Consider the following 20,433-nt stretch of genomic DNA (forward strand, 5'->3'; position numbering starts at 1 on the left):
CCATTATCTGAGACACAATGACAACCACCCACGTGGCCACACTGTGGCCATGGTGCAGTACACACTGCAGCTCTGCCTGGGTGTTTGCATGTCAGAACACTCTCTGTTACTACTTCCCTTCACAGCAGTTTGGAAAGTGTCCTGACTGTTTTTAATTATGGATTCAGATTTTATTACTTTTGGATTTCAGTGGAGAGTAGCAGAGGGGCATTGTTAAGGATTATAGAAAGAGATGTTAGGTCGGGGGGACAATGAGAGCTGGGGTCTGCAGCCCCACACTGAGGTCAGGCACACTACCAGGTCAGTGTCTTGAGGGAGTTGATGAGGGCCAGATTTCTGAGCATGTCACTGCAGTCATTCCTGATGTCAGTGAAGGGCTCGCTGTAATGCTGCACCATGTACCAATGTGGTTGTTCTTCCTGTCTTCCACCTTGTGAACGTCAGTCTTTCTCTGCAGGTCAAGCCTGTCTTCATCGTCTTGTCACACTTGGCCTCAATATCTGAAAGGCAGCAGCACACACAGCATCTAGGCAGAGGAAGAACAAATGCTCTGTGGCTATAAAAATAGGTGAAAAATCCAAGAGCTCCCATCATGGAGAACAAAGGCTGTGCAAACAAACAAGCTCCAAAAACAGGATGGGCTTATGTGAAGCTTTTCCTATGATGACACATTCACCCTTTTTTCTTTTTCTTTTTTTGGAATGAGGATTGAACCAAGGGGTGCCTACCAGTAAGCTACATCCTCAGTCCTTCCTTTATATTTTTTTAGAGAGTTTTTGCTAGATTGCCAAGAGTCTTACTAAGTTGCTGAGGCTGGCCTTGAATTTGTGATCCTCCTGCTTCAGCCTCCCAAGTCACTGGAATTACAGGTGTACACCACCACACCTGGCTATGGGTGACATACTCAGTACATGGGCCACTGCTGGTCTTCCTTTGCAAGTGACAGGCATGGCTGATCTATGCCTGCACTGGGACTCCCAAGACTTACTGTCAGCAGATCCAGTGGGTGTTAACCATCGCCTGTGTGGCCATCCATCCTCAGATGACAGGACTTGATTAGAAAACCACAGACTCCTAGAGCTAGGTGCAGTGGCACATGCCTATAATCCTAGTAGCTTGGGAGACTAAGGCAGGATGATCATGAGTTCTAAGCCAGCCTCAGCAAAAGTGAGGGGCTAAGCAACTCAGTGAGACCCTATCTCTAAATAAAATACAAAAGTAGTAGAAGACCCAGAATCAGACAGAAAGAATCCACTCTCTTGAAGCCAATCCTATTCCACACACCTGGGAAAAGTCCAGCTCAATAAACCCTGTGCTGCTGCTGCTGCTGGTTCCCTTCCCTTCCAGACTCATTAAACATACACAGAATAACATGGTTCTGGGAATCCTCACATGTCCTAACTCACTTCCCTCAGTGAGGATGCCTCTGGGCCTGGGAGGCAGTGACGGATCTGGCACTCAGCACAGCTTGGCTTCCTTGTGCCCCCTTCCCACAAGTTGGAGGGCAGCAGCCACATCTGCACAGAGGGATGAGCTCTCCAGGAGCCACAGGTATCTATCTACTGCCTCTACTTGGCCTTGCAGATGAGCTCTCCAGGAGCCACAGGTAGCTATTCCCTCCCCTTGGCCCTGAGTATCTCCTAGCCAGGCAAAGGCCCCAGAATCTTGCTCAGTATCTCTGGAGGCTCCATCTTGATGTTAAAGTTCTCACTCGCTTTGACCCATTTACAATGAAGAGCAGGATGATGAAGGATGCCACAGTGACAGGCCCAAACAAGGACGTGGGCACAATGGGCTTTGCTCTGACAATACAATGTGTGTGGGTGGCGCGTGGAGTTAGGTTCTGAAAGAGGGGTCTGCAGGGGCTGGGCAGGCTTTGAAACCAGCGCTCCTGCAGGGGAGTGTGCAGGGTTCCAGAAGGGGCCATGAACCACCAGGTGGCAGCAGGGGACAGGAGGAGAGGCGCCAGGCCACAGTGGGAGTGTCTGGACTCTCATCTGAAGAATGACTGCCCTGGGACAGCTCAGCTCCTGGCCCCGGGAGCTCAGCCCCTTCCCACAGTGGCAGGTGATGAGACTATCTGCCCTGGCTGACCAGGCCACAGAGAGAAGATATGTTACCGGACCTCAGCTCTTCTTCATTTCCTGCTCTGACCAGCTCCTACTGGTGGCTCCTTGTCACTTCTCAGGCCACCTTCCTTTCCCTGGACTCTATGGCCAGGTCCCCTCATTGCAGGAAGCCCCCCAATCCTGTGTCCTCACATGCCAGGACTTTCTCCTGCCTGCCACTCCATTTGAAGAGTAGGGAGGTCCCAGCCCCCTGCCCTTCCCCAAGTACGAAAGGGGCCACACAGCACATTGAGTAGAGGGGTAAAGGGAATTACAACTCTCAAGAAAGGTCTGGGCCCCACCACCAGCATCCTCAGGACCACTTGGGTATCCGGCTCCACTGCCCCTCCTCACTGACCCACACACAGGGCCTCCCTCACCTAGGCTCAACCCCTCACTGCACTATTTGCCAACAGCCCTTCACCAATTACCCAGGCTGGTGCTGCTTAGCACCTGGTGGAGGATGAGGACATGCCTGGCCCAAGCTTACCTGCCAGGTCCTGATGGACAGGTCGGCCCACCCCTGGGCAAGGTGCCACCAGCTAAGGCATAAAAACCTGGAATCTACCAAGGCAGCTCCGGAGACTATTGCCATGAAGGGGAGCAGCACACTCCTGCTGGTGGTCCTCACCTTGTCCTTCATCTGCGGTGAGTGTGGCCACACTTCCAGCACATTTGGGGGGCGGGGTGCCTGGGAAGCTAAAATCCCAACATCAGGTCCATCACCATGGATAGTGCCTGCCTCCAGCACAGACCACCCACAGAAGTTTCCTGCTGAAACCAAGCCTCCATTCAGACCACCCCAGCTCATGTCACCATCCTGCCCAATATCACCCGCTGCAGCCCAATCCAACCTGACCCTGACGTGCTGAGCACTAGTTCAGACCAGCTGTACATCAGGCGACCCCTATGTCGGGTGTTGACTTTCCTTCCCGGGAGTGGAAATAGGAGAAGCTGAGATGGGGGGGGTGCATCTGTGGCAGGTGGGGCTGGGGGGCATCATGGAGGAAGATATACGGAAGGGCAGAAGACACAGAACTTGTAGGCTCTGTCCTGGCATCGTCTTCCTTCACAACACAGGACTGACGACAGGGGAGGACAACAATGAGTTTTTCATGGACTTCCTGCAAACCCTGCTGGTGGGAACCGCAGAGGAGCTCTATGAGGGGCCCCTGGGCAAGTACAATGTCAACGAGGATGCCAAAGAAGCACTGACAGAGCTCAAGTCCTGCATTGACAACCTACAGCCCATGCACAAGGCGGAGCTGGTCAAGCTACTGGTACTGGGGCCGGGGGTATCCCATTCTCTAAACATCTGCAGTTCCAAAACCCACCCAAGGCATGGCCTGTGATTGCCAGCCCAACACAGTACCCTGCAGGCCATTGCCAGCCCAACACAGTACCTGCCTCAGCTGAGGTGGACGTCCCATACTCCCCAGCCCAGAGAGAAACCCCTAGGTCCCTTAGACCTGCTCCCTCACAGCCTGTGGGATAAGCCCCACAATGGCTTGTGCACATATATGCTCAGACACACAGGTGCACACACACAATGCACACGCACAACCTGCATGCACACAACACCTCCCAGCTGCAGGGAGGGGTGGGCTGCAATGTGCCAGAGCCCTTCTCCCCCAAATATGGGTCTGTCTGCTGCAGAGAGCTCTGGCTCTGCAGTCACTAGTCACTGGCTTTCCGGTCCATACTCATCTGCCTTCCAGGTGCAAGTGCTGGGCAGCCAGGATGACGCCTAAGTGGACCTCAGACAGGGCTCCTGACAGCCACAGGACCAGCCACAAAAGTAGCCACATGCATGCTGCCTCACTGCTTCTTTACCATGAATAAATTTACCCTTGAACCACTAAATCAATAAAGCCTCCTGCAGCCCAAGCTCTGGTTCCTCGTCTCTCCCCCCACTCAGGGACATACGAAAGGGCACATCAAGAGTATACTCGGGCCAGGCACAGTGGCACATGCCTGTAATCCCTGAGATTTGGGAACCTGAGGTAGTATAATCACAAGTTCAAGGCCCTAAGCAACTTAGCAAGATCCTATCTCAAAACGAAAAATAAAAAGGGCTATAGATGTAGCTCAGTGGTATAGTGCCCCTGGGTTCAATTCCCAGTAACAAAATAAAAATGTACACTTGGGGACCTGGCCCACATAGACAAGAGCAGTCACCACAGGAGCATAGACATGAAAGGAACCCCATCCAGAGGGATGCACGAGAGCAAGTGCACAGGGCTGAGACTTGACCCAGGTAGACACCACCTAGGTAGGAAACAGAGCACAGAACACAGGCAGGCAGTCATGTGGACACAAGTAGCCTCAAGAAGGGAGATGCTCTGCAGTGGAAGGCCAGGACAGGAACAGAGAAAGCACTCAGGGCTACTCTGAGCTTGAGACGCTGGATGGCAGCCACATGCACACTAGTGGAATGCAACAAGGGCTACAGGCCAGCAGGGTCTGAAGGTCAGCCTGCAGAACAGCAGTGTGCTAGCTCTTGCCCACCATGATCAACACAGATCCTAAGCTTAGATCCAGGACCCCCAACAGCCAGAACCTTCCAGCACCTTTTCCATAGCTCAGTAGATTCTAGTGGGGGCAATGCTGAGTGGGATCATCAAGCTGGCTCCTTGGCCACCCAGGCTGTGGACCATGTGATCTCACTTGCTCTGTTCCACCCCTATGCACCTGTCCCAGATATCGGAGGTCAGGCCTGGAGAGGGTGCGGTCCCTAGCAAGGGTGGAGCCTGGCAAAGGTAGGGTCTTATGAAGGTGCTGGGATCCCAGGGAGGGAAAGGTGGGGTCTGGCAAGGGTAGGACCATAGTGTTCCAGGTGAGGTTTGGGCCTGGTTGGGGAATCCAGGGTGAGGATGGGACCTTTTGAAGGTTGAGGGTCCCTGGCAAGGATGGGGTCCCTGGTAAGGATGGGGCCTGGGGAGGGTGGGGTTCCTGGGGAGGTAGGGGCCTAACAAGGGGCCCGGGTAAAGGCCATTGTCTCCATCACATACATTGTGATCTAGAACACCCCATCCCACAGAGCCACATTCCAGAGCTCAAGAGCTCGGACCCTTCCCCAATTCTTGAAGCCCTGTGGAAGAGAGGGAGGTCTTTCTCTCCATGCTCCTTTTTTGGGAACTGCCTGGCATTGAGGCCAGGGGGACAGGACTACCTGTGAGGAGGCTGGGTCACAGGTTGCTCTGAGCCTGCTCCTGCAAAGAGGTGAGGTCTCCCAAGCAGGCCCCTCCCTGTCCACTGCACAGCGTCAGCCAGAAAGCTGTCCACCAGTGTCCACAGCTCATTGTTGTGTCCCACCCAGGATCCTCTGAGTAGGAAGAACTTGCCCAGGCCCCCTTAGAGTCCATCATGGGAAAGAATAGATAGTTCCTCTGGGCTTGCACCAGAGTCCAAAACTCCTTACCTTGGAGGTGTGAGCTCACTACACTACAGCAAGCAGAAAGCTCCCACTGCCCATAATAGCTCAAAACCCTACAGAGGAGGCCTGTGGTTCTGTCCCATTAGTGACAGCAAGACCAGAAGTGGGGACACAGGAAGCTAGGATGAGATGGGCCAGGGCCTCCCCAGCACCTGGTCACCCTCTTATCCATGGACAGAGGCAGCTATGACAGAGGAGGTATGGGTAGGCACCTGGAGACCCCATCGCCCCAGGGGGCCCATCATGGCCCTCTACAGCAGCCCTGGACCCAAGTACCTGATTCCACCCACCACGGGTAAGAATCTGAGAGCTTTGTGGGGGGCAGGGGGAAGAGCCAGGAGCAAGGCCTGGGATGGCCTGGGGTGGGCTTGGGTGACCTCAGTGGCCCAGGGCTTAGTCCCTGACTCCCAGTGGGGAGGAGGGGTTTGTGGCTCCAGGCTGTTCAGAGCCACTGTGCCCACAGGCTTCATGAAGCACACACCCACCAAGCAGCGAGCTCCGGCCTACAGCTTCCGTGGGGCCCCCATGCTCCTGGCAGAGAACTGTTCCCCAGGGCCCCGCTACAGTGTGAACCCTAAGATACTGAGGACTGGCAAGGACCTTGGCCCTGCCTACTCCATCCTGGGGCGCTACCACACCAAAACAATGCTAACACCTGGCCCAGGTGAGTGACCCCACCTTGGACTCCTAACCTGAGCCCTTACCTTCCCTGCTGGGTGGCCAATGTTGGTAGCTAGTGTTGAGGCCAGGGTATGCACTAACTCAGTGGGCCTCACTTTCCTGTGCCCTTTCTGCAGTGGGCCAGGCACCATCTGGTGTGAAGAAACAAAAACCTCCAGTTTTGCCCTCATTTGGAGTCTTGGGGCCAGGTCCACATCAGACCTTACTCCCCAGCTCAAAAACAACCCCAAAGTCAGTATTTTCATCCTGGACACTCCTGACCAACCTCATTCCAGGCCCAAAGACCTCATGCCTGGAATGTTGGGGCACACTCCTTGAGTGCCACAGCTGGGGGGTATCCACATCCTTTTTGTTCGTGTACCTCCTTCCACTGCCCCTCAGGTGACTACTTTCCAGAGAAATCTACCAAGCATGTGTTCGACTCAGCACCCAGCCACTCCATCTCTGCCCGAACCAAGACCTTCCGAGTGGACAGCACCCCAGGTCTGCAGCAGCCCCCACAATAACCTGTCTGACTGGAGTTGGGTCCCAGAGGGGGCAAACGAACAGCCCAAGAGCTGCTCTCTCAGGGTGGAGAAGGCCCAGAGAGGAGCTAGTAGGCCACATTCTGGTCTGAGGCTTCTCCTCATCCATCCCACAGGCCCTGCTGCATACATGCTACCTGTGGTGATGGGGCCACGCACGGTGGGCAAGGTCTCCCAGCCCTCCTATTCCATCAAGGGCCGGAGCAAGCTGGGCAGCTTCAGCGATGATCTGCACAAGGCAAGGGTCACACCAGCAGAGGGCAGAACACAGACCCTGTGAACTGCCTGGTCCTTCCTCTCAACACCCAGGGCCCACCAGTGGAGCTCTGCTGAGGCCCCTTGCCCCCTTTGCCCTCTATGGCTTGTCACATGCTGGGGCTACACTTAGTAGTGAGGAGGGACCAGGGCCCTTGGCATGGGAGGTGGTGGCACCATTGAACACATCCCATCTGGGATGTTGCCCAGAGGAGGGAAGGAGGAAAACAAGCATGAGCTATCTGGGGGAAGAGGTTCCAGCTGTGGAAGTAGCTGGCAGGGTGGGCCTGTGAAGCAGCATCAGCACACACCAGGCCAAGGCCACTGCTCTCAAGCTCAAGAGGACAGCATCCCACCTGAGAAGGTGCCTCATACACACGAAAGTGGTGTGTCCAAGGTTGGCACACAGTGGGAGATTACCATAGTGAAGCTAAAACTGAGGGGGTGACATCATACAGTGGTGTTCCATGAGCAGTAGGGTGTTGTTCCAATAGTGAAAGACAGCTAGGAGCTGTCCCTGGTGACTCAGGGCCTGACACCTGTCCCTGCCCTCTGGGGCCATGTGCCTAGGGCCAGCCAAACCTGTCTAAGCCCTCTTCTTCTCCCCAGACCCCAGGTCCTGCGGCATACCGCCAGACTGACGTGCAGGTGACCAAGTTCAAGGCTCCACAGTACACCATGGCTGCCCGGGTGGAACCCCCAGGGGACAAGACCCTCAAGCCAGGACCTGGAGCCCACAGCCCTGAGAAGGTCCTGGACAAGCAGACTAGAGGGGGTTGGGTGAGGGTGAGGGGACCCAGTCCAGAGTGGCGGTGGGGTGGGGGGGATAGGGAAGGGCCTGTACCTTGCAGGGGCTGCTGAGGCCATGTACCCTCAGGACCCTGTAAATTTCCAGTATTCACCCAAAGGCAAACCTCCAGGTACAAAGACCCCACGCCCTAGCCCTTTCCTCTAGCTGGCTGGCTCTGCGTCCCAATGCTGTGCCAGTCAATGCTGAGCACTGTGTTTATAGACAACGTGGCCTCGAGCCTGGCCATCTTGGCCCCAGGTTCAGGAAGAACAGCAGCCCAGCCCCAGTCAGGGTTTAGGATCCTCCTCACAGCCTTTCTTCTCTTAGGTGATCCTGACCAAGCCTTGTGCCCCGATTGTCACCTTCGGCATCAAACACTCTGACTACATGACACCCCTGGTTGTTGACGTGGAATAGCCCCAGCCACCCCTGTCAGCCTGTACATATCATATCCCACAAGAGATCTGCAGGGCTGACAGTGAACTGAAAGCTCCATCAGTTGGGCCATGGCTGGCCTGGACCTGTGGGGCAGAGCATGCTTGTTTGGACAGTTGCGAAAGTGATATTTTTCTATGCTAACTTCCCATTTGCTAATCTTGTTTCCTGCTGTGCCTGAATTATTTAATAAATCACGGATTCCACTTGTAAGGTTCTACCTTGGAGGAAGGATCAAGCTCATCCAGAAAGGGGCAACTAGGGGCTATCATTGCTGGCCCACACAGGGCCCATCTGGCTTCCTGACCAATAGTCTTCCCAGGGAAATAGGAAGGCCAGGAGCCTTAAACCTTGCCCAACACCTGTGCTACCCTCCCATGAGCTTTCTCCCTTAGTACAGCCCTCCCTCTGAGAAGTGGGGTCTGAGCCCCTACCTTTGAATCTGGACTACCCTGAATTATACTAAGGCACAGCAGAAGTGGTATTGCCTGACTCCCCCTCATGGGTCTTGAGAGGAAGATTAATGTATACAATGCCACATGCAGCATCTAGGGCAAGCAGCCCAACCAGGTCCTCTGTTCACACCAGCACTAACTTCCCAGCTTGTGAGAGAGCATTCAGGGGATACAGCCCCAGCCCCATATCTACCGGCTGAGGCCTTATCATGGCAGAATGGAGAAAGCCATGCCGTGATGCCACAAATTCTGACCACAGTGGCAGTGAGAAATGTAGACTATTATTGCAATTTTAAGAGGCTAAGTCTCAGGGCATCTATTAGGCATTAACAGCTAACATGAGGAGAATGTGAACAGATCACTGGCATCTCAGCTGAGTTCCAGGAGAGGGATCTGCAGAGGCTTCCAGCAGCCTGAGGCCAGGCCTCAGGAAGCAAGGTCTGGAATTCCCTTGGGCTTTGGGGAAGGTTAGTGCTGGGCAAGTGGCCCTACCCAATGCACCTGTGATACCACCACCTGTACAACATGAAGCACAATACAGTTGCTGACCCTCACTCAGCTGAGTCCATGCCAGGCTGCATATTACAAGCATTTCATGCTCATCCCCTTATCCCTTAAAAGGTAACACATCTTCCCTATTGGAAAGGCAGAACCTTGGACAGAGAAGGGACACAGCAGGAAGTGGTAGGTCTATGTCTGTACTGCCGCAGGTGGTCCTGCAGGAGCAAATTCGGAGGACAAGGGGTTCCCAGAAGTCAGGGAAGGGAGAGCCTGTGAACCAGGGTAAACTCGAAGACTCTCTTGGATCCGCAGGAAATAACAACAACAAAGAATATGTGCTTCCTTCTTCACAAAGCTATTTATTCCACATTTTTATTGTTGAGATGTGCTTGAATTGTGGCATAGCCTGGCAGCTTGTTCTCACACTGGGCCCCCATACTGGGCTCTCACCCCTCACATTGGACCCCCAAGACTGTTTCTGGAATACTGGTATTGGAGACCAAGTCAGCAAAACCCACTTACCCATAGGGTCAGGTGCCAGGTACACAGGGCTGAGCTGGAGGACCATGGTTAGAGCCCTTCAGGAAACTGGCCTGACCCAGTGGCAGTAGGGCTGCCATCCCATTTCATAAAATTCATAGAATGCAAGGAGAAGAACAAGGAGCAAACAAGTAAACTAGAAAGGAACTACAAAACAGACCTGAAAACTACTGGAAGAATTGTAAGAGCTGTGGAGATAGGGTGCTGAGGACAGAGATGAAGACCTGAGGAAGAAACCCAACTGGGGGGTCTCGGAGACAGCAAAAGCACTTTTCCAGGGGAAGGTCATCATGAAATACAGGTCTAAATCCTTAGTATCACAGGCAAGATAAGTGGGCTCTGACCATGGCAAGTGTGTCCTGGCATCTGGTGGTTCCCATAGTTCAGCCATGTCCTCAGCAGTGCATGACCCAGGATGACGGGGATGTAGAGTTGGAATATGGATGTGCCCTCTACAGTGCCTGTAGTGACCAGGTGGCGACACAACACAGGTAACTGCTACCATGTTTGGTGATGAACCAAGGGCTAAACCAAAGTTGTGGAGGGTGACAAGGGTGACAGGACCTATGAAGAGATGCCAAGAAGGAAGCAAAAGCCAGAATAGCCCAGCTGGGAGAGTGTCAGGGAATTAACAAAGACACAGAGAAAGGAGGCAGTGAGAACTGACTTCATGCTGGAAGAGAAAAAACAAAAGGCAGCAGATCCTCCCCCTCTAGAGGCTTAGGGGCTCAGCAGGTGCAATGGAAGGACCAGGAGTCGAAAAAAGGGGATTGTGGTGAGGGTGTGTAGACAAAAGAGGACCTGCTAAATAGAGGAGGAGGAAGTGATAGGTACCTGGGACTGTGGCCAGGACACTGAGAGGACAGGCTATGGCTGTTCTGTGTCAACATGGAGCTCAGAGATGGTTGGATGGACAGGCCTCGCGATGTGGCACACTAGTGGGGGACAGTGAGCCAACAGTCCTGGGGAGGAGAGGGAATGACTGGGAGACAAACTAGAATGAAGATAAAAAAGGACACTAAGCTGCAGGGTTAATTCCTTAAAGATACTTTTCATGTGAAGACAAAGGTGCGGACCCTCAGTAGCTGCTGGCTTGGCCAGCCCCATAGTTCAGTTTGTATTGCCCTAGAGCTGGCCAAGTGAGTGGTGAGGGTCAAGGAAAGACAGGTGGAAAGGGCAGTCTACAGAGTCAGGGACAAAGATGATAGCTCAGAGCAGCCCCACAGCAAGTTATGGGAGGGAGGGCGACTAGCTGTGGGAGGCATGGTAGGGCAGAGCAAGTGAAGGTGTAAAGTTCTCACTACAAATAGCACAAGGTCTCTCAACAGGTGATCTCCACCCCTATAAGGAGGGTGCTTACAGGGAAGACCTCCCCAAGGAACTGCCTGACTCTGTAAAGCCACACTGGCCTGTTTCTTGATTATTTTCCAGGGGATACATCTTAGGCACTAGGGAGCTCCTAAATCCTGAAGACGTCATTTATGCTCCTAGACATACAACTATGTGACCCAGAAGGCTCCCAGCCCAGTGCTTCCAGGTAAGGTTATGATGCACTCCTGCATCCACAGCCCCTGATCTTCATGGGGAACTGATCCCATCCAGGAACTTGAGAGCAAAGTCCTTAGAACAGGGCTCTTGGCCCACACTGGTCCACCCAAATAAGTACTATATCCAGGCTTAGGACCCTTCATTGGAGGAGTCAGCTCAAATGGGGTTCTCAGCCATACCTGCTCCCTGTGTCAGCCTCGGGCTTTTCAGATCACAGACACAGCCTCATCCAGGCATAGACAACACAGGGCAAAAAAGCCTTAAGATATCAGACCCCTGAGGACTGGGAGGCTCAGAAAAGAGCAGCTGGCCATGAATAGACCCATTTAGGACTCAGAGCTGCTTTGCTCAGAATGGGTGTCTCTGGCATCCAGGAGTAGGGATGGGGGCCGGGCCTTGGTTTCCCCTAGGCAAGGAAAGGGAACCAGGCAAAACGAGTTCATCAGGTCAGAGGCAGTCACAGTTCCCACCACAAAGGAAGAAGATTCCTGATCGTGATGATAATTTCAAAGGAATATTTTGTAGATTTAAGTCCTGAAGAGCCCAGGATACCAGGTTGAAGAAAACCCTGGCTGCCCTTGGCTCCCACTGGTTCACGTCCTTGCCCTTGACAAGAGGTAGGAGAGGATGAAGAAGGCCACGATCAGACCCAGAGCCATACCACACAGAAGCTTCCGGTTGTCTCGCCCAGACCGTGCCATCGTGGAAAAGCGCTTCATGCTTCCAGTGAGCAGACCAGTCATGCTTGTGAAATCCGAGTCCTGGGGAAGGGGATCCAGCAGGATCACATAGAGGCGGTACCTTGACCACCCACCCACACCAGCACTGGAGAACAGAGATTGTGTAGAACACGATGTGGAAACAGAGCTGGCTGTGACTCGTGCATACTGTAGACCCTTACCATGCCGTCCAGGTACCGGTTCTGGTCTTCTGCATCCCTATCGATGTCTAGGGCCAGCTGGTCAAAGAACACAAAGGGAAGGATCAGGCCAAGGCAGACACAGAATGTAGCACTCACCCTCCCTTAAAACCAGCCAGAACTCTGCCCACACTCTGCTAGATAAGGTACCACCAACAAAGATTGGAAAAGTCCAGGTTTCACCTTGAGCCTCACTCAGGTAAGCCAAGCCAGGGACAGATGGAACAAAGAGTGTGGATGACTGCCCCAAATCCCTCTGGGCTCATCTATCCACCCTCTGAGGCCTACTCTTCCACCAGGTAGAGGGGAAAAAGGGCCATCACTGACCGATTTGAGTCTGGTAACCTTGGAGGCCAGGCTGTCGGCCATCCGCTTGTTCTCCCGGTCTAGAATCTCCTCCACAGCACCAGAGTTCTGAGCTGAAAGAAGAGAAAGGCTGAGGATCTGTATCCACTCATGAGTGTAGTCTCTGATCCCTCTACTATAATTGATGCTGGCCTAATCAGACACTTGGGGGACTAAGACAACTTAATCTGCTAAGAAAGTCCAACCCTAACCCAAGTTCCAGTAGTTGAACCGTGTATGTGTGAGACTGGCTATTAAGCACATGTCACAAAAGCACACATCCTGCATGCACACCCAGGTGAGGGTGGGCAGGCACCCCAACACACTTGGTCCAACGGTCCTTTGCTGATATTGAGTAGGAACCTGAGTTAATCCCAGAAAGGCTAGGAAGTTGCAACACTTGCCTCCATGGATATCGCCATCTTTGAATGTCAGACCGGTTCTCAAAGAAAAATCTGGTAGAAGCACAGAAAAGAAAGAAAGAGCGCCCAGAAAGGTAACAGGAAGACCCTGCAGGGATGAGCTCCAAACTACACTCAGAGGAAATGACAAGTAACCAGACCAGAATATCAGGAAGGACCTTTACCCCTGAGAAAATGAATGAAGCCCCTAGCCCCAAAATTGAGCAGATGTGAGCCCACCTTGCGTCCCACACAGGGCCTCCTGCAAACCCAAAGCACAGTGGGTGCAGGAACCTGACTGTGAAGGGTAGGACCAGATGATGCAAAAGGGTGAGAACCGCCTTCCCCCAAACAGAGTACAATTCTCGCTGGTCCAATGGACAAGAAGAACGGACATGAATCGCAGCCCCAGGAATCACTGGGGTGTACAGACTCCAAATAAAGGGGTGTCAAGGCCCGGCCAAGCACTTCATGTTTATTACTCCCTTTAGTTGACACAACAGCCCAGGCATCACCATCTCCTTTGGGAGACAAGAATAAGAGCTCTGAGAGGGGACCACAGGAGGTGCCCTAGGCCCCTAGTCCACGGAAGCTTGCCTGGCCCTTTCCCGCCACAGCTTCTACCCCTAAGGACTGGCCTAGCCAAGACCCCTCCAGACTCCAGCTCACCCACATGACACCAAGCACCTCCGGCTTCCGTCCCCAAGCCGCCTGAAAGGCCCAGCCTCCAAGTCCCCGCACAGAGTCCTTCCACCGAGGGAGGCAGACAGAGACTCGGCCCCCGGCCCGCTCTAGTGCGCTCACCTCGAGTCCAGTCCGCCATGGCGCCCCGCTCCAGTCTCGAAGCCAGTCCCCAAGACGACCACCCGTGCCAAGGACGTGGCTCCGACACCTAAAGAGGCTTCCGGCTCCGCCCCTCGTAGGCCACGCCCCTTTGACTCAAGCTCTTCCGGTTTATGGGTGGTATCGCGTGGGAACGGAAATGACGAGGGGGGGCGTCCGCTCTCACGACGGCCTGTGGGTTGATGCTGTTAGTGCTCGGAAGAGGTCTGTCAGGGGGTCCTTCCGGCCAGAAGCTCACAGGTAGGAACTGGACGGAGGGGCGGCCCGGGCCCGCGTTCTAGCAGGTGGGTTAGAGAGGGACTCGGGCGCGAGCGTGGCGCCACCGAGCACGGTACCGTCTCTGTAACGGGGAGCTGGGTGCCGAAGACACGGCGTGATACGCAGCGGTGAGAACTGCAGAAAGAAATGAAGGAAGGACCGATGCGGGGCCCTAGGAGCCTTTGAAGCAGCGCTCGCGAGAGCCGGGCACAAAGCAGGTGCTCGGTGACCTGTCGCCTAGAGTGAGTGGGCTGTGTGTCATTTAATGCTCGGAACAGCCCCTAACCCGGGCATTTCACCAGCGGGTCTGGGTGCCGCCTTGGCCGCCCTCCCGCCCCCACCTGCTCCCGGCCATCGCACGGTGCGCCTGCCGCTCCTTCTGCTTGGCTGGGCCTTCCTCCAGGCCTTTCCTGGCCGCCCTGGCTCCTCAAGAACGGCGCTTCCTCGGGCCCTCTGCAGCCCACCGGACACCCTTTTAGAAACCGTCCGAGTCCTCTGAGCGCCTCACGCCGGCTGGTTCGTTTCCCCCGGTCTCCCCTCGGGAGCGCGAGCTCCACGGCGGCAGGGACCCACGGGCTTCCCCAGCGTCGCTCCCGCGGGAGGCGCACTGCAGACTCCAGTCTGAGCGGGGAGCGGCCCAGGACGCCTCGCCCCACCGCCTGCTGTGCGGGGTCTGAGGGCCTCTCCGTCTGGACACTCGCACCCAGACGCCGGGGCACAGAGCAGGGGTCGCTGTTCGGTTCCGGGGCGGCGCGGACCTAGGTCGGCTGGTCACCGGGCCGGGTGCGTTGCAGGCCAAACCTTGCGGTCTCCGGTGCCTCCGGCCGCACCGGCGGGGCCCAGCCACCTGGAGCCGCGCAGCCTGAGGCCCCGCCCCACGCAGCCGGTCCCGGCGTCCGTCGCGCGCGGACTGAGCTTCCGGGCTAGGGTGGGGCCGGCGGGTCCGGCTGCTGGCCTCTGCCTGGCCCGCGCTGTGCGGGGCAGGTTCTGGGGACCATGGAGCCCCGGGCGGTTGCGGATGCCCTGGAGACGGGAAAGGAAGACGTGATTACGGAAGCTCTACGAACGTACAACCGGGAGGTGAGCGGCCGCGTTCCGGGAAGGGATCCCGTGGCCTTGGCGCGGTGGGCAGGGAGTGCTAGGTGCGGAAGGGAACCCTGGGCCGTGCAGCGGAGGAGTGGGAGCCCGGTCTGGGGTGCTGTGGCCGAGGGGCGTGGGGCTGGACGCCGAGTGTAGACCCTGCCATCTGTTCAGAGTGGTGTTTGCTGCCTCAGAATTAGAGGCAGGGAGGCCAACCCTAGAAACACAGGCCCTACCTGCGTGTGGATCTGACTTCACTGGGTCTCTCTGCAGCACTCCCAGAGCTTCACCTTTGACGAGGCCCAACAGGAGGACAGGAAGGTGGGTGCCGGCCCAAGGGGAAACGGTGCAGGGATGGGCTGCCCAGGAAGAGGGCCTAGTGGAGTCGCTCTTCTTCCTGCCCACAGAGACTTGCAGAGTTGTTGGTCACAGTCCTGGAGCAGGGGTTGCCACCCTCACACCGTGTCACCTGGCTACAGACTGTCCGTATCCTGTCCCGGGACCGCAGCTGCCTGGACCCATTCACCAGTCGCCAGAGCTTACATGCACTAGCTTGCTATGCTGGCATCTCTGCGTCTGAGGGGTCTGTCCCAGAATCCCCAGATATGGATGTCATACTAGAGTCCCTGAAGTGCCTCTGCAACCTCGTGCTCAGCAGTCCAGTGGCACAGACACTGGCAGCAGAGGCCCATCTGGTGGTGCGGCTAGCAGAGCGTGTGGGGACGTACAGCAAGAAGAGCTTCCCACATGATGTCCAGTTCTTTGATTTAAGGCTCCTCTTCCTACTAACAGCACTCCGCACTGATGTGCGCCAGCAGCTGTTTCAGGAGCTGCATGGTGTGCACCTGCTGACCCACACACTGGAACTGACACTGGGAATGACCCCAGAAGAGAGCCCCCCTGATCTCCTTCCTCCCCAAGAGACTGAGCGGGCTATGGAGATCCTCAAGGTGCTATTTAATATCACCTTTGATTCCATCAAGAGAGAAGTGGACGAGGTGAGTGGTGGCCTGAACCCATGGGTGGTTGCTAACTCAGCTGGGACATTTTGTGGACCTGCCTTCCACAGTACCTTCAAGTTCCTGGGTGTCAGGCATGGTGTGGACCAGGTGGGCAGCTGAGAAGGTACAATGGTTAGTGCCGTAGTCCTGGAGTGCAGCAGTTGGGACAAGTGGGGCTTTCTCTCACAGAAGCCACTTTCTGTCTTTGTCAGGAAGACACTGCCCTTTACCAGTACCTGGGAACCCTTCTGCGGCACTGTGTGATGGTTGCTGCTGCTGGAGACCGCACGGAGGAGTTCCACGGGTGAGGACAGGGCCAATCCTGGTAGGAGGGACATGCTCTGATGTCTGGATTGCGATCCCCCACCATGGCACTGGACCAGAACCACCTGGGAGCCCAGACCCTACCTTAGAGTCTATATGGGCAGGACGGTATCCTTGTGTTTACATGGATCCTCAGGTGCTTCTGTTGTGTGAGTAGGATAAGAGCCATGAATTTAGGGCCAGGGTGTTGGGCAGTGGCCAAGGTTGGCATGGTATTAGGGCAGTATAGTCCCTTGCTCCTGTTCTTGGTGAACTGTGCCTGGATTGGCCTGTGTTTCCAGAGATCAGTCAGTACCTCAGCACACAAATGTTGGGGCAGATTGCCACTCTGGGGACCACCATACACTTGGGCATATTCCTGAGATCAGTCCCTACCCTTGGCTGTGATCCCTAGAACTGTTCTTCAGGTTACCGGACTATGGCTCACATCTGTGGCCCCTCCAGGGATTGTACCTGCACTGAGGATTAGCCCTGTCAAGGCCTCTCTCCATCTGTCCCCAGCCACACAGTGAATCTCCTGGGGAACTTGCCTCTCAAGTGTTTGGACGTCCTCCTCGCCCTAGAGCTGCATGAAGGCTCCTTGGAGTTCATGGGAGTGAACATGGATGTGATTGGTGTCCTCCTCGCCTTCCTAGAGAAGCGTTTGCACCAGGTAGGCAGGGTACCTGCTGGGCAGTCCTCTGCAGTGGCTCTGACCTTGGCTGTTTGCACAGCTGTGGTCATTGTTTCTACAAGTGGACAACCTTATTCATTCAAGGTTTCATTTCTGCCCACTGCTACAAGGAGTCGAGTTTTTTTGTTGTTGTTGTTCTAGCAAGATGCTAGCAATCCCTTTGTGGTTCCCTCTTTAGTAATCTTGAGAAGCCCCTGCTTGTGACCCTCAGCCTCCTCATATCCCTGTGCATGGGCAGCCCCCTTGGTCATAAGCATAGCTGTCCCTTTTAAGGAGATTCAGCAGGGATTTCCTGGTGAGCCCACAGGACATCCAGACAGCTGGAACTCTAGTCCTACCAGAGCTTACAGACATTAAGCCAGCAAAAGAGCCACAGACCAAGATTGCCAGATCTCTGGGAGCCATGTTGCTGGGGTGGAGTATGCTTGCATGCATGTGAACTGAGTGAGGAGGGTGGCTGCCTGTCCTTATTGCTGCAGCTGCTGGTGTCGTGCTCTGGGAGATAACAAGGGAGGCCGGCAGTGATAGGAGCTCCCTGCTCGCTGTCCAGGAAACACAAAGAGTAAAGGTTCTGTTGTTTCTTTTTGCTGTCATTTTCTGAGAGCAGGATGCCCGTGGTGTGTAGACAAATTGGAGCACGTTGTGTTCCGCTTACAACCCTGGTTTATAGATGGTAAAGTTAGACTTAAAGCATTGAGTCGTTTGCTCCAACTCATAAAGCTTTCAACTAACTTCCTGAGTTTGGGCCTATTCCCATCCCTTTCAAAACTGACAGACACCTACCACCAGCTCCTGGCCTTTGGGGACTCCCAAGCCTCTGCTTCCAGGACTAGCCAGGGCATGTGTAGCTGCTACCCTTCACCCCAAGTCAGATGGAGTACTGCCCAGTGACGGGTCCCTCTGCAGACCCACAGGCTAAAGGAGAGTGTGGCTCCTGTGCTGAGTGTGCTGACAGAGTGTGCCCGCATGCACCGTCCAGTCAGGAAATTCCTGAAGGCCCAGGTACTTGGCAGAGGAGCCAGAGCTTGGGGTGGGGGGTGGGGGGGCTGGGGGACGTGACCCTGCTCACAGACTTCAAGTTGCTCCAAGCCTAGGCTGAGTGCCAGCCGCTTCCCCAGGTGCTGCCACCTCTGCGGGACGTGAGGACCCGGCCTGAGGTTGGGGAGCTACTGCGAAACAAGCTTGTCCGCCTCATGACACACCTGGACACGGATGTGAAGAGGGTAGCTGCTGAATTCCTCTTTGTGCTGTGTTCTGAGAGTGGTGAGTGTGGGAAGCCCGAGCCCCAGGCCTGCCCTACCCCAGCCATGTTCACCCACTGACCTGTATCCTGGCCCCCAGTGCCCCGATTCATCAAGTATACAGGCTACGGGAACGCCGCAGGCCTCTTGGCTGCCAGGGGCCTCATGGCAGGGGGGCGGCCTGAGGGCCAGTATTCAGAGGACGAGGATACGGACACTGACGAGTACAAGGAAGCCAAGGCCAGGTGTGTACCCCAACACACTTGGGATTCCCTTCACCCCCGCCTCCATTCCTGCTCCCCACCCATCTAGACTCCTGTGGTTGGTGGGACAGGATGAGGAATGGAAAGACCCTCCAGAATCTGATACCTGTTCCCCAGGGATGTTGTCCTGAGCATGCAGGGAGGGCTTGGGCACCGGGAGTGGGCAAGGCAGGAGCTTCTCCCCCTGGAGGGAGTTTTCTCCTGTGGTTGCATGCTCCCCTCCCTCCACCAGGTAAACCTGTGTCTTGCCACTCTAGGCCTGAGCAGGAAGGTGGGCGTCCACCTACCCATGTAGTCCCTCTTGTCCTGGAGAGTTACTAACACATTGTCCATTCCCCCTCTGGGATGCAGCATCAACCCTGTGACAGGGAGAGTGGAGGAGAAGCCACCCAATCCTATGGAGGGCATGACAGAGGAGCAGAAGGAGCATGAAGCCATGAAGCTGGTGAACATGTTCGACAAGCTCTCCAGGTGTGTTGGGAGGAGGGGTCTACACTTGGCAGGAAGAAGAATGGACCCACATCCTAATGTGAGACCAGAGGAGGGCTTAGGGTCCTGAAAGGCTGCGTGACTGATGTTGGAAATCCTTGAGCAAAGTTGAGGTTAGATTGATATTTTGCCTGTGTACAGGTGATGAAAATGAGGCCAGGAAAGTAAGGGACTGCTCAGTGGTCTTGAAGCCAGGGCAGCAGTTGAGATTTGAGCCCAGTTAACACAGGGTTCTACCCAGGTGGCCCCGGCCTTCCAGCACACCAGGCCTCTTCCCCAGCCCTACTCACCTTTCCCCAACAGGCACAGAGTCATACAACCCATGGGGATGAGTCCCCGGGGACACCTCACATCTCTGCAAGATGCCATGTGTGAGACCATGGAGGGACAGCTCTCCTCGGACCCTGACTCAGACCCTGACTGAGGACAACAGCTCTTCTCCCCTCCAGAACTGGTGCTGCTTCCAGAGGCATCCTTAGGGCCTCAGCCTGGGGAAGCCACACCCACCTCTCCAGCGTGGAGACACTTTTCTACCCAAGCTCTGTTAGTGCTTTGCCTGTGGTCTGATTTCTTATTTTTAGGATCTCAGTGGTCTTGTCCTGCTGTAAACCTGGGAACTCAGTCTTGACTTCCACAGATGAAACCATGTCTTTGATAAGTGCTGAGGATGCAGGAGTGGTGGCTGAGGGGATAGGGCCTGTCTTGACACACAGGCCAGCATGCCTTGGGAGGTGGGGCTCAGCAGGGGAGCACACAAGGCAGCTGTCTGGGCTTGGCATTCTGAAGGAGCTAGTGTGTGGGGCATGTGCTGCCTTTCACAAGGGAAACGGTCTGCTAGAACATGTAAATGTGTCAGGAACACTGAGCACCCAGGTAAGCGCTGTAAGCTCTGCTGTCTGTCCTCACTATGGCCTCTTCTACTTTCTCCTTGGCCCTGGCTCAGTCACCCGATACAGTATCCACACATCTGAGCTCTCACTGGTTGTGACAACTGACTCAATGCTATCCACTGACTTAGATGATAAATACTTATGTGAAGGCAGATGCCCCTCATAAGGCTGTTAAGTTGAAATCTCAAGATTTCTAAGAGCCACAAAAACATCACAGAATAAAGAAGTATTTTGGGTGAGACTGTGTGTGAGAGAAAGAGAATATGTGTAAAATATCAAAGGACCATCAAAGAAACCACCTTTGTCCTTTTCAGAAGTAAATACTTGTCCTAGATCACCTTGCATATTTTGACATCACTAAGGAATAAGGTCATGGGACCCCCCCTTACATGTTTAGTTAAGTCTGACCCTGTCAGCTCCAGCCCAGAGCAGG

General features: G+C 54.9%; 4 protein-coding genes across 10 annotated transcripts; 3 read left to right on the plus strand and 1 right to left on the minus strand.

Annotated features, from left to right (window-relative positions):
* Nucleotides 1-146: 146 nt before the first annotated feature.
* On the minus strand, nucleotides 147-13,883 carry Bet1l (Bet1 golgi vesicular membrane trafficking protein like). 7 transcript variants are annotated; one of them, XM_078045206.1, is made up of 7 exons: nucleotides 13,743-13,855; nucleotides 12,942-12,992; nucleotides 12,520-12,611; nucleotides 12,175-12,231; nucleotides 11,935-12,034; nucleotides 2,740-2,807; nucleotides 147-500 (listed from the first exon to the last, which is right to left on the minus strand). In XM_078045206.1, the coding sequence occupies exons 1-7, from the start codon at nucleotides 13,759-13,761 to the stop codon at nucleotides 471-473; spliced, it is 417 nt and encodes a 138-aa protein (XP_077901332.1). In that variant the 5' UTR covers nucleotides 13,762-13,855; the 3' UTR covers nucleotides 147-470. The 7 variants fall into 7 exon arrangements, with proteins under 7 accessions (XP_077901332.1, XP_077901330.1, XP_077901334.1 ...); XM_078045205.1 differs by having other exon boundaries at nucleotides 407-526; XM_078045204.1 differs by lacking the exon at nucleotides 2,740-2,807.
* On the plus strand, nucleotides 2,622-3,995 carry Scgb1c1 (secretoglobin family 1C member 1). Its single transcript, XM_005341601.3, has 3 exons — nucleotides 2,622-2,756; nucleotides 3,189-3,388; nucleotides 3,827-3,995. The coding sequence occupies exons 1-3, from the start codon at nucleotides 2,702-2,704 to the stop codon at nucleotides 3,857-3,859; spliced, it is 288 nt and encodes a 95-aa protein (XP_005341658.3). The 5' UTR covers nucleotides 2,622-2,701; the 3' UTR covers nucleotides 3,860-3,995.
* On the plus strand, nucleotides 4,589-8,435 carry Cimap1a (ciliary microtubule associated protein 1A). Its single transcript, XM_078045210.1, has 7 exons — nucleotides 4,589-4,867; nucleotides 5,723-5,839; nucleotides 6,008-6,208; nucleotides 6,607-6,708; nucleotides 6,866-6,993; nucleotides 7,614-7,754; nucleotides 8,122-8,435. The coding sequence occupies exons 2-7, from the start codon at nucleotides 5,731-5,733 to the stop codon at nucleotides 8,209-8,211; spliced, it is 771 nt and encodes a 256-aa protein (XP_077901336.1). The 5' UTR covers nucleotides 4,589-4,867; nucleotides 5,723-5,730; the 3' UTR covers nucleotides 8,212-8,435.
* Nucleotides 13,884-14,984: 1,101 nt separating the features above from the next.
* Ric8a (RIC8 guanine nucleotide exchange factor A) lies at nucleotides 14,985-20,239 on the plus strand. The gene is made up of 10 exons (XM_005341606.5): nucleotides 14,985-15,119; nucleotides 15,393-15,440; nucleotides 15,527-16,117; nucleotides 16,333-16,424; nucleotides 16,946-17,096; nucleotides 18,024-18,119; nucleotides 18,236-18,380; nucleotides 18,459-18,603; nucleotides 18,973-19,092; nucleotides 19,414-20,239. The coding sequence occupies exons 1-10, from the start codon at nucleotides 15,036-15,038 to the stop codon at nucleotides 19,532-19,534; spliced, it is 1,593 nt and encodes a 530-aa protein (XP_005341663.1). The 5' UTR covers nucleotides 14,985-15,035; the 3' UTR covers nucleotides 19,535-20,239.
* Nucleotides 20,240-20,433: the final 194 nt, after the last annotated feature.

Source organism: Ictidomys tridecemlineatus, chromosome 4, assembly GCF_052094955.1.
Source record: "Ictidomys tridecemlineatus isolate mIctTri1 chromosome 4, mIctTri1.hap1, whole genome shotgun sequence".
Classification (NCBI taxonomy): Eukaryota; Metazoa; Chordata; class Mammalia; order Rodentia; family Sciuridae; genus Ictidomys; species Ictidomys tridecemlineatus.